Below are 16,179 nucleotides of genomic sequence, written 5' to 3'. Positions count from 1 at the left end.
TAGCAACTGCCCTGTTTAGCTACTACCATTTTTAGAAACTGCCTTACAAGCTACTGCTGCTCTGTAAAAGATCCGACAATTTTGGGAGCAAGCTGCTACACTTTATTTAAAATAAGCCTTAAGGGACCTGCGCTTTAAGTGAAATGCCTACTTTAAGAACTAAATTTTACTGCCTTTTTTAGCTACAGCCTTTTTTTGTAAATTGCGATTAGATGTGGATTTAAAGGTATTTTCGCCTTAAAGGCTCCGTCTTATTTAGAAATCGCAATTTTTAGTCCCACATTGAAGTATATTTCGAGGGGAACTATTACTAGGACCGAACAGAAGTAGTAGTAGTAGTTAGGTGTTGTCATAATTTGCGTGAGCGCCTCAGCGAAATTGTTCCAGTAATGGTTTTGGGTAACTCCTATATCCATATAATTAAAAACAGTGGCGTTGCCATGTTTATTTGCATTTTTTACCTTTAAAAATAAGTCACTGTACTGACGATAGCTCACAATTAGGCTTAGGTAGTAATTAACATTCGCCTTTCGCTATACTTTATTTCCAAAATCAGTTATCGCAAAAAAAAATTGGATCTCGTTTCGCTTATTTATTTTCGAAACCAGGTTTCTCGAAAAAATTTGTTGGAGTTAAGTCTATCTATGGATCGCGATTTTGAAAACGCACAGAATTCCTCACTTTATCAATCTATAGTTTAGCTCGTGACGGATTAAGTAATAGGTTTAGTAAGCTGAGCTTAGTAGCCCTGAACTTATATCACGGAGTGGCGTAAGGACCACCTGTTGAATAATTAATGCGCGAAATAATTAAATGTAAAATTATTGTTAAATGAAAACTTAAACTTAATGAAAACTTGAATATTGTAACCGTTAAACGAATTTGAAATTTCTTTGTATATTTTTGTATTGTATTTTTTGTATTTCCAACCCTCACTCGCTCTCTGGAAAAACCCCAAAATAATCTCTTCTGGGAAATGGCCCTTTGGCGTCCCTCTTCTGGAATTTCCCGTGACGTGCGCCGTTCATTGGGCCCGGTCGAGCCGACAACCTACCTGACCCTTTTGGCGCCATTTCCCCCCTCCCTCTATTATGAAGGTTTCCTCGGGGGTCCAGAGAGCGGGAAAGGGCAGAAAGAAACCAATTCTCAACGAAGAAGGTAAAAATAAACCTTTGTAAACAAAAACCCTTGTCTTTATTTCGGGCCTAAAACTTAGGTTTAGAGAGACATTAAAACTTTAAAATACGTTAGGTTGTTTCAGTCCGGGCTAACGTATTGAGCCAAACTAGCTCTCCCAAAAAACAACAAAAATTGGAAGAACCAAAACCCCTTCTTTTCACCACCTCCATACGCTGATTTTGAGTTTGATGTCTGCCGTGAAATTTATCGGTCATAAATATTAATTAACGTATTTAAAAATCTAGCTATAATATTAGACTCCCCTTTAGAGTTCCTTTAAACCCACGTCATAAAAGTGAAAGATTGTAGATGGGCGAACACCTTTAATTTGGTCCAATATCGAAAAGGTACTTCTTGGATGAAACGGAAAATAATGAATAACATATGGCTTTATTGCTTTTGAAAGTGTAATCAAGTACTACGTGACTTTGAGCGCGTAGGTGGTCGACAGGAAGGGAATAAGCCCGTTCGAGAACAGTATCGCGGCGAGCACTTGACAATTGTAGAGATAGCTTGACGATAAGAAAGGGCCCGAAGCGGCGGAGCAGCCGGGCCAAACGCCGGCGTCGTAGCCGTAACAGTGCGACAAAATGAGATCGCCTTGAAAAGATTCGAATAGGTTTCTGATCCACGCGCTCTCATCCTTCCCGCAAATTTCTTCCACGCTTTTAGCTTTGCAGTTCACGAAAGAATTCCACGAGCTACACAACGAAGAGAAAAAAAAACTTTGTTTCTATACAATATGTTAAAAACAAAAAAATTGTTTAAAAATTACGAAACATTGAAATAGAAGGGGGGTTTGAAGCTTGGGCCTTTCCCGTAAGGTTAGTGATCTAGTTAACGGTCCTCAAAGCAGACGACGCGTGACTTTCAATTCTAAGTTAATTATTCGTCCGCGTAGAGGACCGCTAACTCGGTCACGAACCTAACGGGAAAGCTCCCCGCTTACATTAACATTGAATTTGACGGAGTTTAAGGGTTTCTATAAAAGATAAGTCAATTATTTGAAATTGCCCTTTCTTAATTTGAAAATATACTTTAGAAAAAAGACGGGAACTAAGCTCTTTTCAACGCTGCCGTGTAATGAATTTCAGTCGTTTAGCTTACCAACAAATAGTTTTAACAACCTCTTCGGCGTTCATGTCTCGGCCTCCTTGAAGAATCTTTGACGTTGTTTCCAGGTAATTCCCACAATTTGTCGAGAAGTTAGACCGTCTCAAACAAGAATTCGGTTTCCCTAAAAGTTCTAAAGAAATATTACAAATTAAATTGCGTCGTTAATTAGACCATCAAATTAGTTTGATGTCGGCCAGGGCCGTATTATGGCACGTGTCAAGTGTGCCATGGCACAGGGGCCCTCGAGGTTAGGGGGCCTCCGTCTTCGAAATAAATGTTTTTTCCATTCTATTGGTATTTTATATTTGTAACCATATTTGCGTTAATAGATTTTAAAAAAAAAGTAAGACCTTTCTAAATTTTTTTAGGGGACCCAAATTCTTTGCACAAGGCCCCCAATAATAATAATCCGGTCCTAGAGGTCGCTAAATCAATTAAGAAAATAGAGAGGAATAGAAATTTAATCTCGGGATAGGTTGCTGTTAGGGCCATTCGCTTCCGGTATTGTTATGCCCTAAGCTTAGTATATTGAAATATTTTTAACCGAAAGTTTATCACCCAAAAGCTATAAATATAGCTTTCAAATGTCGTATAATAACTTTCATCATTATGTTTCCAAAGTAAAAGCGTTATTTTTACTTTTGAAAAGTTTAAATTTTCAATAAGCGTTAACTGGTCTCTCTAAAAGATATTTTTGGTGGAGTTTTCGATTTAGACGAAGTTCAAACTCCGTGCCATCGTTATCTGGCTGTTCCAAAGTCTAATAAGAACTCGAGTAGGTGTCATAGTCCTTCGCTACGTAATGATTGATATGTTCATTGGCGAAGCAGACTGGCGTGAAAAGTGTTGTCTTTGAAGAATAGGAAGTGTCATACTTAATTATATTAAGTTGCTTATGTTGAGCGCTAGGTACGTTTTTAATTTTCAATCAGAATTTGTAATATTTGAAAGGCTTCTCCTATTCTTCGAATATTTAGTCGATATTCGAAAACGAGTAAGAGTGTAGACTGTATGTAAGCTGCGGCGTCTAACTCCCTCCGTGTTTTTTAGCCTGGGGCTTCACCTCTCTATTAAACAATCAAACGAATGCTTCGCGTTATTGAATATTTACATATAATATCATATTCTAACTATTGTTACGGATTCCTGGCGTGCTAATGTATTCTAATCTGGTTCCGTAAATCTAGATATATTCACATTTAATTTCGGGACTATACGGGGTTATTCGCTTCCCCGCGGCTGCCACGTCTGTTGCCGCCGAGAGCGGTTTAGGCCCGGTGAAATGTAAATTCCGGGCCCCAAAGAGAGCCATTACTACTGGAGATAGCTACACCTTTTCGGAGTTAAACATGGCCTGTAATACCTACAGCCATAAAGGCTGGCATCTTAATAGGAAATTTGGAAGACTGGGTTACAATAGCGCCACCTACCCGCCAGAGCACCGTACTACAAAAATAAATACGAATATTATTTTTTCCTGGCGGATCCGCTTTCCGACGAAGTTTTTAAAATGGAGGGATTTACGAATCACCCAAAAGAAATAATTACTTCGTACGATTACTAATAACTTAGAATTACATTTTATAGTTTCCCTTTCTTTCAATGTAATTATTTCTAATTTCGTTGTTAAATGTTCTAAGCCTTGGTGTTCCAATTTCCAAATAGCCTTAAATTTAACTAGAGCCGCATCGAGGGGCTAGTCACTCGACGTAATCGGTGTACACGCCCGTACCTTTGACTGTAAAGTCTGTACCTAAAATCATTATAGGCCGATTTTAATAATTACGAGACGAATTTCCGTTTCCTGATGACGTTATAATATCAAAATGACGCAATCGCTGTGAAACAGACCTTCATTAAATAATTTTATCCAGAGGCATGCTTATTATAAGAGTATTATCAGAGAGTGTAAAGATTATGTTACTTACGGTAAAAAGACCATCAGTCACCAATGATTTTCCTATTGCGATTTGAGAAAAAAAGCGCTAGTTTTGACGGCGACCACAGTGACCATTGACGTTCATTGAATTTTAAAAACGGATGGTTACGTGGTGCATGTATTTTTCAATCCGTTCTCGTGGAGTTATTTCTTTAGTTATTGTCGTTAAAAGGATGTTTCACGTTTTTAACATTAGCGGAATAGGGCGTTTTTAAGTTCTATATTTGCCCGACCAAGGGTTCGAGACCCATCACGTCGAGACACGTAAAATTACTACAAAATTTAAATTATACGGTGATATCCAGAAATACAGTGAGTTCCTTCCGGAACTGAGAGGGATAGCTTTCAGGTTTTCCGGGAGAGAATTCCGAGAAACAAGGCGGAATACTGGTAGAATGAGAGACAAAGGGGACCAGGGCGCCGCAAGTTTTGTGAATGATATTATTCACGAGGGTGAGCCGCCTAACACGTCTACGAGCGGAAAGGGTAGTCCAGTGGCAATTGGTCAGGATGCGAGTCATGCAATACACACATCAGAGACGAAGACAGGAATAGTCAACATTTGCCCGATAAGCTACTGCTTCAATGCTTGTGGTAAGGGCAATGGGAAACGATTTGAAATCTTTGCTGATAGCGAGGCAAACACCTCCACCATGCGTGTTTCTGTCTTTCCGATAAACCTCGAAACCCTAGCCAAACAGCTCAACTGAAGAGATGGTGTCATCGAGTTTAGTTTCGGGCGTGTTTTAGCTTTAGAGAGTCAATGTTTGTGTAGAGGAAAGAGAGGTTGGCATTTGAAGGGGATGAAGGCCAAGCTGGGATAGATGTGCGCGGACCGAGGGGCAGGTCACTTCCATTTTGGGTGCGTCGTCTTAATCATAGTAAAATGATAAAAAAATCTAATCAAGATTAAAAAATCTAATCAAGTAATTTGTCTCTATAACGCATAGCACGTGAAGGGGTCGGAACTGCTTAAAATCAAATCCTCAGATATAAAAGTGCGTCTACTTCTATCTCTATGGTAAAAATATTATTCTTATTTACTTTTGTAGTATGGTGCACTGGCGGGCAGGTGGCGCTACTTATTTCAGTCTTCTATTATTCCTATTAAGATGCCAGCCCTTATGGCTGTATATATTACAGGACATGTTCCTTCATCCAAGGTGACACCCCGGAGAGGTATACATCGTTTGTTCAAACCCAGGCCCCAGCTAGGATGCGCAGGCCCCGGTCATTTGCTCCGGCTTCCCCCATCCCGTAAGTAGCAACACTGAAGATTTGCGTTAATGATAAACTGTCGCGTGATTGGGAGTTTTGAAAAAGGAAACCCGTTACTTCGAAAGATGACTGCCAGCTAGGAGCAACAAACACAAGGAGAACGCAGCTAGCCTTTAAACACGCTAACGAAGGGTTGTGTACGAATTTCATTGGACGAGCGTCACGAGCCTTTACGCTAAACGTTTTACGGGCGGGGGGGGGGGTAGAAAATTTCAGAATTTTCCCAAATTTTCCCCTTCCGACGGCAGCAGGCGCTAAAGCGTCTAGCCAATGAAAAATGTACACAAGAAAATCCACGAGTTTTGACGGGTTGCGTTCTCCTTGTGTGGGGTGGGGTGTTGTGTTTGTTGCTCCTAGCCGCCAGGTTAGTTTGATGGTGACAAATACGAGCGAAAACGATTTAATAATTCATCATAATTTTGCCAAAGTAAAATTACGTTTATGTTTATTATTTAAAATTATTTATTCAAAGCGGTTGACAGTTCCAGAGACTAGTAACGGCTTTAGGAGAGTTAACAGTCCTGAACCACGTTATGGTTTAAGCGTTCATTTGCGAAACAAATGATCAATAAAAAAATAAGTGTTTGGAGATCAGTAACTTTCATTCTTATGTATATTACGTTACTTATGGTCATACGAACGAAGTTTTAGAAAGAATGCATCTTCGACGCGTAGAGGGAAGGGGGGTGGGGGTTGGAGCTGATACGCGTAGCCAATGGCTCATCTGTATGCTTGCGTTACCCCAAAACTTACACAACAATGTATTGCGGAGAAACAAGGGCTGATAGAAAAGGGCAAATCTGTATAAAATTCGAAATCCATAGTTTGTAAAAAAAGATATAAAATACTTATAAATTTAGCGCAATCAGGGAAGAATGGTTGGAAACACGGTTTAAAATGCTATGCTAATGTAAAATGATACGCTAGGGTTAAGTATAGGAAACGCGGTTTTTGGAAGAATAAAGGCCTATTCACACCCACCAATATTTTTGCTCAACTCGGCTCAACTCGAGCATTGGCACGGAGCAATTTGGTTCTCGATCCGTGTTCGCCAACAATATTTTGCTAAAATGTTGGTTCGTGTGAATAGGGTATGGCAAAGCATCGCGAACTTAATTTTATTTCGAATAAATGTTATATCAAAGTATAGCGTACTCAATATTAGTTCTAATAACGCTATAGAGAAAAACTTAACTGCGAAGCGAAAACTATACCTGTTTCTCCACAGTTGCTGAATAGTTTACGGAAGACCAATCGTGCGATCCTCGCCAAGTTTCTAACTAAGACGTAGACCGTACAATAATTCACAACGAGCACTCTAAAATTAACTCTTAGAAAAGTTAAAGTTAAATATTTTCCTGAACCAATACTTTAATCCCATTTAAAATTCTAACTTTCTCAAATGTTCGTATATTTAATTCCCTGTAAAACGGAGACGCTATCATTGAGTAGAAAAGTGCCCGAGGGTATTCGATCAAATCTTTCAAAAGGCACGCGGCTCGAATATCTTCGCGAGAAGCCCTAACCCGTAGCCGCGGCCTTTCTTTGTTCGCTAATTACGTTATCTAATTAATTAGTCTAGCCGACAACCGCTGGCACGTACCTAAAGTCGTCGAATTGTTTGAGCAAAGCTTTTTGGTGGTGGTGAGAGCTCCTTTTACGGCCACTTGATACAGAATTTGATGCGTGATTCGGTAACAGTTCTTTACGAAGCGGTCGACGCAGCTAAATCCTTCGATCAGCCGGCTTTGGTGGGAAGGAACCGCGACAAAAGAAGGTTAAATAATTAACTCTTAGAAATTTTCACCCAAAACGTTCCTTATTAATAATGAATTATTAATGTAGCGGTTCCCAAATTTTTTTCTATGGAACCCTAAATTATCCACCTAATTCGGGTGGAACCCCGAATCATTTTTTTACTTATCTTAAGAGACTCTTGACACAAACAAAGATGGCCGCACTGCGAATTCTCGGAACCCCTGTGACCCCGAGGGGTTGGTCACTTCGCGAACTCGGTGTACAATGTCGTAACTCTTTAAAATCCGTACCTTCAACAGTACTAAGTACGCGAACTCGGTGTACAGGTCATCCGAGAGTGAATTACCCCTCGTGTGACCCTTCCGCGGAACCCTAGGGCTCCGCTCAACATCTTTTGGGAACCACTGTATTAATGAATTCGACGTTTACGTTTATTCGACGAAAATAAGTCAATATTTAGTACGCTTGTTAGATAAATAGGTATCGTTTTACGAATGAAACGAGGCTTCGGTAAACATTGAATTTTGTACGACGTTTACGTGAACGGCGTATGCTTTCGCGCTTATTCACACTCGAAATAGTTTAGCGACATTTTCATTCGGGATATTTGCTTTGAAATTTGTTTTCGGAAGTTTCTGTCGCTCTGGGGCTTTGACAATTGCCAGCTTTCTCAAATTCCTTCAGCCATAAATACGTATGAACGGAATTGACAATGGAATTGAATTTACACCCAATTATTTATTAGTTAGATAAACCGATAATGGGCTAGCGTTGCGTTGCTGATTATACTTCTTTGATATCGTTTCCGAATAAATAATTTTCAAATTCAATATTTCTTTGCGAAATAAAGGCGTTTGTCCTATGTGGAAAACTAATTGTAAGGGTAAACACCTATCACTATACGTTTTCAACGAAAGGTAAAATTAAAAATTAGTTCAATAACTTTCTATCTTCTAAAGAAAACGACAAATATTATCTCCAATTATTTGAGAAGTAGAACGAGTAATTAAGTTGCATAAGTCGCGTTTCGTTCCGCTTAAATTCTCAGAGAAACGATAAATTTAAGTATTAAATGCCAATATAAGTTGAAACGACAGATAATTCTTTCCGGTATTTCCGGTACCTTAAATGTATCTTAATTATTATCGAGTTAGCTATTTCATAAAATTAGAGCGCGCGCGGTTGATATAGAAGACTATAATGTGGGAAAGTAATACTGACAAGCAAGTGGTCCTGAGCGTTTCCTCGTTACTGGGGATGGCCAGCTCGAAGTTGGAAGCCACGGAATCGAATGACGAAGAACAATGCTGCAGTTGATTGTAACCACATTCGTCGTTTTCGTAAGGCTCGGTGAGAAGGCTACGAACTCCCACTGCGAAAATAGAACGCGGCTCTGTACAGACATACCGGAAGCGCAATTTTCAGGCAGAAAATCTCGGAAAACAATTCGATGCGAATCCTTTGACCAAAACGATATCGGCTTTCTGATTTTTGGGGAAGTTTATCACTAAGAGTACGCGTCTACCGATAGATACAAATAGAAAACTAAAAATGGAAACTCACTTTTTTATACTATTAAATAAAAATTCCTAAGTAAGATAATTTAAATAGGTATAATGAAGTCAGTGGTTCCGCGATCTTAACGCGGTTAACTAATTTTATAGTTGTATAAATATTGTTCAATGAGAAATCTTAACGAACGACTTAATATCTTCTCCGGCAGATGTTTCACTCGGTTTAAATATTTAGCACGGGCAAATCGGTCAGACATTATCCGTAGGTAAGAGTTTGGGGGGGGGGGGGGGAAACGTTTAATACGTTTTCAATTACCCTTACCCCAAAAGTACCAGTAAACTAAAACGTTACGACAAAATCACGTTTCATTGTTCGTTCCCGCCGAGATCTGATTCGAAACTTTGAAATGGGATTAGTCGAAACTAGTTAATTCCAGGTAGGAGCTATACTACAAAGTTTGCTTACCGGTGCAGAAGAAAGCAATCAGACAGCAACTACGCTTACAAATCAACGGAGCAATCTTGGAACGCATCGTCTCACTCTATCGGCCGACGGAGATCGTTTCAGCCTAACCTGTTGAAGTTGCCCGCTGCAGATTTTCTCCCGAAATTTCCTACTCTCTCTCTCTTTCGCGTCACGGAGAAAGGTGAAGGAAGGGTTGCCATGGAAATGGAGTACTTTCAAGAACAGTCTCCTCTCTCTCTCTTTTTTGCCTTGAGACGATGAAGAACTCGGTAACTATAGGCGATTCGAAAACCGTTCAGAAATTGGGAGCTATCGTTATCCTTCGGAGAGCGGAATTAGTTTTTGCTAATGGAAAAAGTCCTGCTGATACCCGAAGTTTATAATAAATCTCCGAAGGGGGTTTACTATAAATTTCCGCTGATACATAAATGACGCTCAAAATCTTAGTCTCACATTTTGTAATGAACCGCTTTCGATACCGTTTCGTTTTAAATTTCGGGCCATTTCTTTGATTATAATTACAAAAGCGTCGTCCATTTAATGGGTATTCGAAATTTTACCTAACGCGTTTTATAATGAAATTTTTAAATTTTAATCGTAAAAATTAATAGCTTTCGCGAGTAAACAATGATTCTTTAAGGCAATTTAAGAAGCTACGGCCTAATCTCTCGTACAAAAAAAGTATTCGAAATGCGACTGAAAAGCAGCGTAGAAATTGTTTCTTAAAGGTCTAGGCGGCGCTCAAACCCGAGACCAATTAGGGGCCGCAACAGCCCTATTTTAAAAATCGGATCAGCAAACTTCGGCAGAATTTTTAAAGCTTTCCTAGAAATATCGTCGCTATTCCCTTTGTTACGCGTTGAATTAAATAAATTATATTCTTTAAATCCAAAGCTACGATGGTTTGGTTTAAAGAAGGTTCCGTAGGCACCAAAGAGAACAAACTAAGTCCATGGAAAAGATAAGTATTTAAAATGGGTGCGACTCTATTGTTTACGGTGTAATTAGTAAGCTTAAAATGTGCTGTAGGTTTCCCAAGTCGCAGCAAGTATAGATTGATTCTCGTTACCAAAGATAATATACTGCAGGATCTCAAAGTGTCTATAGGTATTACCTTTAATTCTAGGGTGGTCTACGGTATGATTACTAATTAAACAAATTGAAAGTGTCGGTGTACAAGTAAAATATATTCGAACGCTTAAACATACAAATATTAAATACTAGAGGTTAAGTTAGAAGAGACCACATATGGACTGTGAGAAGGATGATAAAATTCGCGTAAAAGTAGATTAGTCCATAATTAAAAGGGATAATATATCTAAATCCTAAACAAATTTGAAGAAATTAAAAAAATTATTAATAACTCGTACTAAATACTAGATACTGCCAACAAACCAAAATGCAATAAACACGCAATACGCTACTATAATATGTAAAATTCAATAATAAAGGATTATCATGCGCAATTTATAATCAACTAACACGCACACTAAATAATAACAATAATATTAATATTAATAATATAGCTCATTTAACGGGGAAATGACGTGAACTTATATCTCTATGTCATACGAGTTCTACTATAATGGTTTAGTTTGACCAAACTGGCTTTTAGCTCACCCTGCACTTGAACTCTTTCCCTGGAACCTCTTACGCCAAATCGTAACCTAAGTCCTAACCGGGATTGGGTCTCAAATATTTCCTAGTCCTACCGGACTATATATCTCTACCAGAAGAGATACTACTTCTTGTTTCTCCAACTAGGCGCAACAGCCTAGTTTTGTTCAAATTGAGCTAAAAATTATTATTAATATAAAGAAATTTAAAAACCACTTTAATTAGTTACAATAAAACAACAAACTTTAAACAGAGACGACGGACCGGGAAATATTATCGCCGACCTTTGGTTGAAAAAACTTTGTGACGTCCGCCAGCGAAAACCACGTGACGGACGCGAAATGAGAAGCCTGTTGCCCTCTCGAGAACTCAGACCTGATGATGCGCCTGAATAGACGTGGAACTAGTCGTCGCTAAACATTTTTACCATGTTTTAAATACATTTTTATTGCGTAATTAAAGTTGTTTTTAAATTTCTTTATATTGTTCAAATTGTTTTTAACTGGGAAGAGGTTGAACTCAAAACGATGGCTGGTGATTGGATCAGTTCAAAGGCTAAAGATATACTTGAAGAGGCGGAGCAGGGTAGAGCTATTGGCTGTAAAAATAATTGTAGAAGCGAAGCCGAAGAGATGAAAGTTGAAATCCGGTAAATAAACCAGGTTGTGGCCACATGTTTATGTTTTGGTCCAGAGGAACTTTTTAACGAAGAGATGAGGGGAACATCTTTCAATGGTCTGTGGCGCTTTCACATAAAAGGAATTGACACGCGTGATATTGACGATCGAGGGGTATATAGAGAGAGAATGGGTTGGAATGGACGAAGTCAACACGTGCCGCGAACAAACACTTAGAGAGATTTCAAGCTATAATGTGAAACACATTTCTACAATCTTACAACAATAAATATAACAAAAATTAAATGGACTTGGACACCAGTGAATTAAAAAAATGCGAATGGGTCCTAAAAATAACCTGTTACCAAGGAACGAGAATGCTTTCCGCATATGGGTGGGCATATGGCTACCTTTAAGCTGAAACTCAAAGTAAGGCCGATGGGAATAATAAAGAATACTGAGGAAAATTTTAACTGATATGAGAAAGAAGGTTCTACAGAAAAATAATGGTTTACGTATGTTTATATGTAAGAGTGTGACCTTATCCTAGAAATAGTAATACTATCATTTAGTTTTAAAATTAAATCCTTTCAATAAAAATTAAGCGTCACATGGAGCTTCCCGAGAGGCGGCCTTATTTTTAAAATTAAATTCGGAGAACGCTCGTCTGATTTTTCATCGTTTGTTTGAATTGCGTATCTATACCCTCGAGAACGGACGTTTGTTTGCGCAAAGATATTTCGAAAGTAATTTTCTGCAAATGTAAAGTACGGATATACGTATATTCCCTGGTTCCTCGTCGTATTAGGTTTCGTTCAAACACGTGTATCGCCTCCGCTAAAATCTGGAATTTTGGGCGATAAGATAATATCTATGTACGCGCTTTTTAGAAACGTTTACTGGGCGCCGCCATTATCGTACAGGCAACCGACGCGACGAGCAAGCCCTCTACCGCAGAAATTTCATCCCCCCAAAACCGGTTTTTTCATCACCCTCCCCGTAGACTGTAAGCTAATGACTCTCGATTGGGGAGGCGCGTTTAAGAGAGTATAATTCTGTTTACGAAAAACACTCTGGCGGGTAGAGCGAGTGTTGGTTGGAGAAAAGCCGTCATGGACGGATTTTACTCAACAACTGTTTGCGCCGCCATCGCCTCTCTAGAGAAAACGTTACGATAATATTGACAGATGTCGATTTTCTAAGCCTAACATCAAGATCGTATTTATTTCTTCTTTGATAGTACTATGATGAGACGATTCTGGGCGTCGTTCCCAATCCTACTCACGCTCGAAGAATAAGCATCTTCTCCCTTAAAGGAAATAAATCAGCTCGGTATCTCATTGGTTCCCTGAACTGACGTCTTCCGGTGACCTTTATCCTTAGCTGGCGCTCGTACGGCGGGGATTCGACCATGATGCCCGTGGATCGTCTTAGCATAGTCATTCTCCTTAAGTATAAATATATTCTTGGTAATATATAAGGAATAGAGATTAGCGATGAACCGTCCTCATTAACTTGAGTGACGAACCGTCTTCATTAACTTGAGTGATCGCCAATAACGGGGGCTTTAAAATAACTGAAATTCTCAACCGGAAACTAAATTCTCGATGTCGAATAATATAAGCTATTTTTGGGCAACGCGTACAATCGGGAAATTTAAGGGGGGGGGGGGAGAAATTTCGAGGTCTAATTATCTACCATCTTATTGTGACGAAAGTTAGTAAGAGATCAGAATACAATATGCTCCATGGAACGTGTTGGACCGAAGGATTTCCATGAGTTTTAATAACGACGTTTAAGTGGAATTTTTGCCGCGACTTATTCCATTTGAAGCGATTCCCTTTGAAGCGAACTTACGCTAAAATGATAGGTTCGGATTAAATTTAGTCCGTCTAGGTCTTCTAGCTCCCGAACTGAAAGCGAAAGTTATTATTAGGAAACTCGAAGGTTTTTAATATTAAAATACTTATTGTAACAAATGCGTTATTCAAAATAACGTAATATTTTGTCAGTAATTCTTTATTATAACCGAGTCTATCCTTGTACCAGTTTGATGAATTGCGGCGTGTCGTATTCGTAGAGTTTGGAAAAGTTGAGGTACGTGGTTTCCTCGTTAAAGGTGGGCACTGGTCCGTCCAAGATGGGCATTCTCAAGAAATTGACGGAGCAATCTGTCGCATTTTGAAAGTGATGGCCGGAACAAGGGGCGTTTTCAAGCTCCAGTAATGTTAGCACGTTCTCTTGGGGAAAGGGTTTCAGTACGCTTCCAGGAACAAAAAGGGTGACTTGAGGACCCACGATGGGCCAGTATCTGCCCAAGTTGAAACCATTCAAAAAGGCGACGCCACGATACCAGCCACTCGGGTCCAGGAAGGTGGCTGCCCCCACTTCGGCGTCTTTAGGTATTGTGAATGTCCCCGTGTAGAATGCAGCTTGAAAGGATTTAAAAGGTTCCTTATCGCTCTTTGGTGTGGGATACTTTTGTAGCTCGTGGATATTGGTTAGCGGTATTGGAGTCATGATCCACTGATCTAATATTTGTTCGCTGAGCGTAACGTTTTGTACTAATCCCTGCAATAATATATTATAATTCCATTGGGATTCTAAAAAATGTATCTATAATATATTTGCTTACTTTCGGGTCATACAGACCCACGCCATAATTGATTCTCCCCTGGTTTTCAACAATAATCGTAATTGTTTGATATTTTCTGACAATCAGTGGTGTAGAGGTGATATTTCCGTGGCGGCTGACGATTCCTTTAAATTTATCATCGACGTAAACGTATCCCCTATCTCTCAGACCGGGAACTTCCAAAACACTCGGGTCTCCTGGGGTGAATTTTATTGTTGTCGAGTATGCCACGAAACCATATGCCGTGCCGAGAGCTTCGAACGTCAGCGGGTATTTAGCTTGAACTTTCTCCACGTTACTTTGCTTCGGTAAGGAATCCAAAAGAGTGGTGGTCATTCTTAGTCGTACAGGACCCGTGGATGTCTTGGGCGTGCGACTTCGCGTGGATTCCGGGTGTAAGGAAAGGTATCCGGAGATGATGTCCCTGATCTCGTAGTAGATGTCTGTCGTGTCTCCGGCCTCCGAGATGGGAGCCACGTAGTCGTAACTGGTTGGTTGTGGGACGAAAGGAGCGTTCGCTCCGTTGGAAAAGCCGTAGTTTGTTCCTCCGTAGTACATGTATATGCAGACAGAGCCCTTATTCTTCAAAATACTCTCCAACGTTGTCCGGATGGCTTTCAGATCGTTTCGCCCGTGCGGTTGACCCCAATGATCCATCCAACCTTTTCATTAAATAAAATTATTCGGGTTTAACCTTAATAATACTAGTAATATTACCAGCGTAAAATTCGGTCACTACTAAAGGAGTCCCGGGATTGACTTCGTGGATAGTTTGGGACGCCTGTTCCACATCTGTTCCAGGACCGAAATCAGCCGTGATCTCGACTCCATCCACTTTATCGCACTCGTAGAGCTCTTTTCGCGGTACATTTGTTCTGAAGAGAATGACTTCGTCGCCTAAATGTTTTCTATTCAAATCCCTCAGATGAGTCATGTACTCGTGGTCGCATTTCGGGTACTGTCCGTATTCGTTCTCGACTTGAACCAGTATGATGGGACCCCCCTTTTGATAGAGCAAAGGCTCCATCATGGGTAGGAGAACGTCGAACCACTTATTTACGTATTTGATGTATACTGGATCCATGGTGCGTAGCTGAATGTCGGGTTTCTCTCTCAACAGCCAGTAAGGTAATCCCCCGAAGTCCCTTTCCGCGCAGATGTACGGTCCTGGTCGTAAAATTACAAGTAGGCCAACCTTTTGGGCCAATTTTACAAACGATACCAAGTCCAAATTTCCTTCGAAATTGTACACCCCGGGTTCGGGTTCGTGACTGCTCCACTCGACGTACGTTTCCAAAACGTTCAGTCCACCTTCCTTCATCTTAGTCATGATGCCCATCCACATGTCCTTGGTCGCCCGAAAGTAATGGAAACAACCAGCCACATACTGGAATGGTTCTCCGTCTTTAAGAAACATTCTGGTTTCTCGATCGATGGTAAATGTCCCGCTTTCGACAAACATTTGGTCTTCGTGCAGGAAAAGAAAGCCCAACGCTAAGGTGAAACGTAGATACATTGCCATTTTTCACTAAAAGCGTTATTTCTGGGTTTATCAAATTGCCGATTATTTCGCATCTAATTCCGTTCAGTTTTTACGAGACTCTGGAAAACAAATATCAGTCTATGACGGCGTTATCGTGAGCAGAGATACGGCTAACCTAAAGTGATTGAAGCCTTTAAAGGCCTAGGTTATGTTTTCGCAAACTACGAATTCTATTTGGAAACTAACATATGGAGAAATAGTTAACAGGTGTTCGGAATGTCGACTTCGTCACGCGTCTTTGAGCGCGAAAAACTATTAAATGAACGTACCGCTACCACGCGTTCATGGCCGTATAGCTAGCAAAAATTGCGCCCGGAGCGAGTGAGAATTTGGCGCCCCCCCAATTTAATAGAATAATATTATATCAAAATTATATTTTGGTGCCCCTAGACACTAACTCACAGTGGCGCCCTGCCTAGCTAAGGCCCTGCACGCGTTTTAACCTTTAATTTCCATTTAACCGTAGTTGTATTTGACCAATTATTTTTATCTCCAAAATTAAAAACCGCTATTTCCA

The 16,179-nt window shown here is 40.0% G+C and overlaps 2 protein-coding genes across 2 annotated transcripts; both read right to left on the bottom strand.

Annotated features, from left to right (window-relative positions):
• Positions 1 to 1,540: 1,540 nt before the first annotated feature.
• On the bottom strand, positions 1,541 to 9,356 carry LOC149941254 (uncharacterized). Its single transcript, XM_090178882.1, has 5 exons — positions 9,251 to 9,356; positions 8,492 to 8,642; positions 7,116 to 7,258; positions 2,287 to 2,425; positions 1,541 to 1,880 (listed from the first exon to the last, which is right to left on the bottom strand). Exons 1-5 carry the CDS (start codon positions 9,315 to 9,317, stop codon positions 1,598 to 1,600), a joined length of 783 nt encoding a protein of 260 aa, XP_090035008.1. The 5' UTR covers positions 9,318 to 9,356; the 3' UTR covers positions 1,541 to 1,597.
• Positions 9,357 to 13,416: 4,060 nt separating this feature from the next.
• Positions 13,417 to 15,721, bottom strand: LOC149941253 (beta-galactosidase-like). Its single transcript, XM_090178881.1, has 3 exons — positions 14,837 to 15,721; positions 14,120 to 14,781; positions 13,417 to 14,055 (listed from the first exon to the last, which is right to left on the bottom strand). Exons 1-3 carry the CDS (start codon positions 15,639 to 15,641, stop codon positions 13,519 to 13,521), a joined length of 2,004 nt encoding a protein of 667 aa, XP_090035007.1. The 5' UTR covers positions 15,642 to 15,721; the 3' UTR covers positions 13,417 to 13,518.
• Positions 15,722 to 16,179: the final 458 nt, after the last annotated feature.

This window comes from Leiobunum rupestre, chromosome 6 (assembly GCF_980474605.1).
Source record: "Leiobunum rupestre chromosome 6, qqLeiRupe1.1.hap1, whole genome shotgun sequence".
Classification (NCBI taxonomy): Eukaryota; Metazoa; Arthropoda; class Arachnida; order Opiliones; family Sclerosomatidae; genus Leiobunum; species Leiobunum rupestre.
The sequence above is the reverse complement of the archived record's forward strand: the minus strand, read 5'-3'. Positions and strand labels throughout refer to the sequence as shown.

What these genes read in the sequence shown, in the direction of transcription:
- LOC149941254 (XM_090178882.1), bottom strand. Translation starts at nt 9,317, where the DNA reads ATGCGTTCCAAGATTGCTCCGTTGATTTGTAAGCGTAGTTGCTGTCTG. An exon ending in GATTGCTTTCTTCTGCACCG is followed by an intron (nt 8,643 to 9,250) that starts GTAAGCAAACTT and finishes CTATTTTCGCAG; the next exon opens with TGGGAGTTCGTAGCCTTCTC. An exon ending in AAACAATTCGACGACTTTAG is followed by an intron (nt 2,426 to 7,115) that starts GTACGTGCCAGC and finishes ATATTTCTTTAG; the next exon opens with AACTTTTAGGGAAACCGAAT.
- LOC149941253 (XM_090178881.1), bottom strand. Translation starts at nt 15,641, where the DNA reads ATGGCAATGTATCTACGTTTCACCTTAGCGTTGGGCTTTCTTTTCCTG. An exon ending in AGTGACCGAATTTTACGCTG is followed by an intron (nt 14,782 to 14,836) that starts GTAATATTACTA and finishes TTTAATGAAAAG; the next exon opens with GTTGGATGGATCATTGGGGT. An exon ending in TGGGTCTGTATGACCCGAAA is followed by an intron (nt 14,056 to 14,119) that starts GTAAGCAAATAT and finishes ATATTATTGCAG; the next exon opens with GGATTAGTACAAAACGTTAC.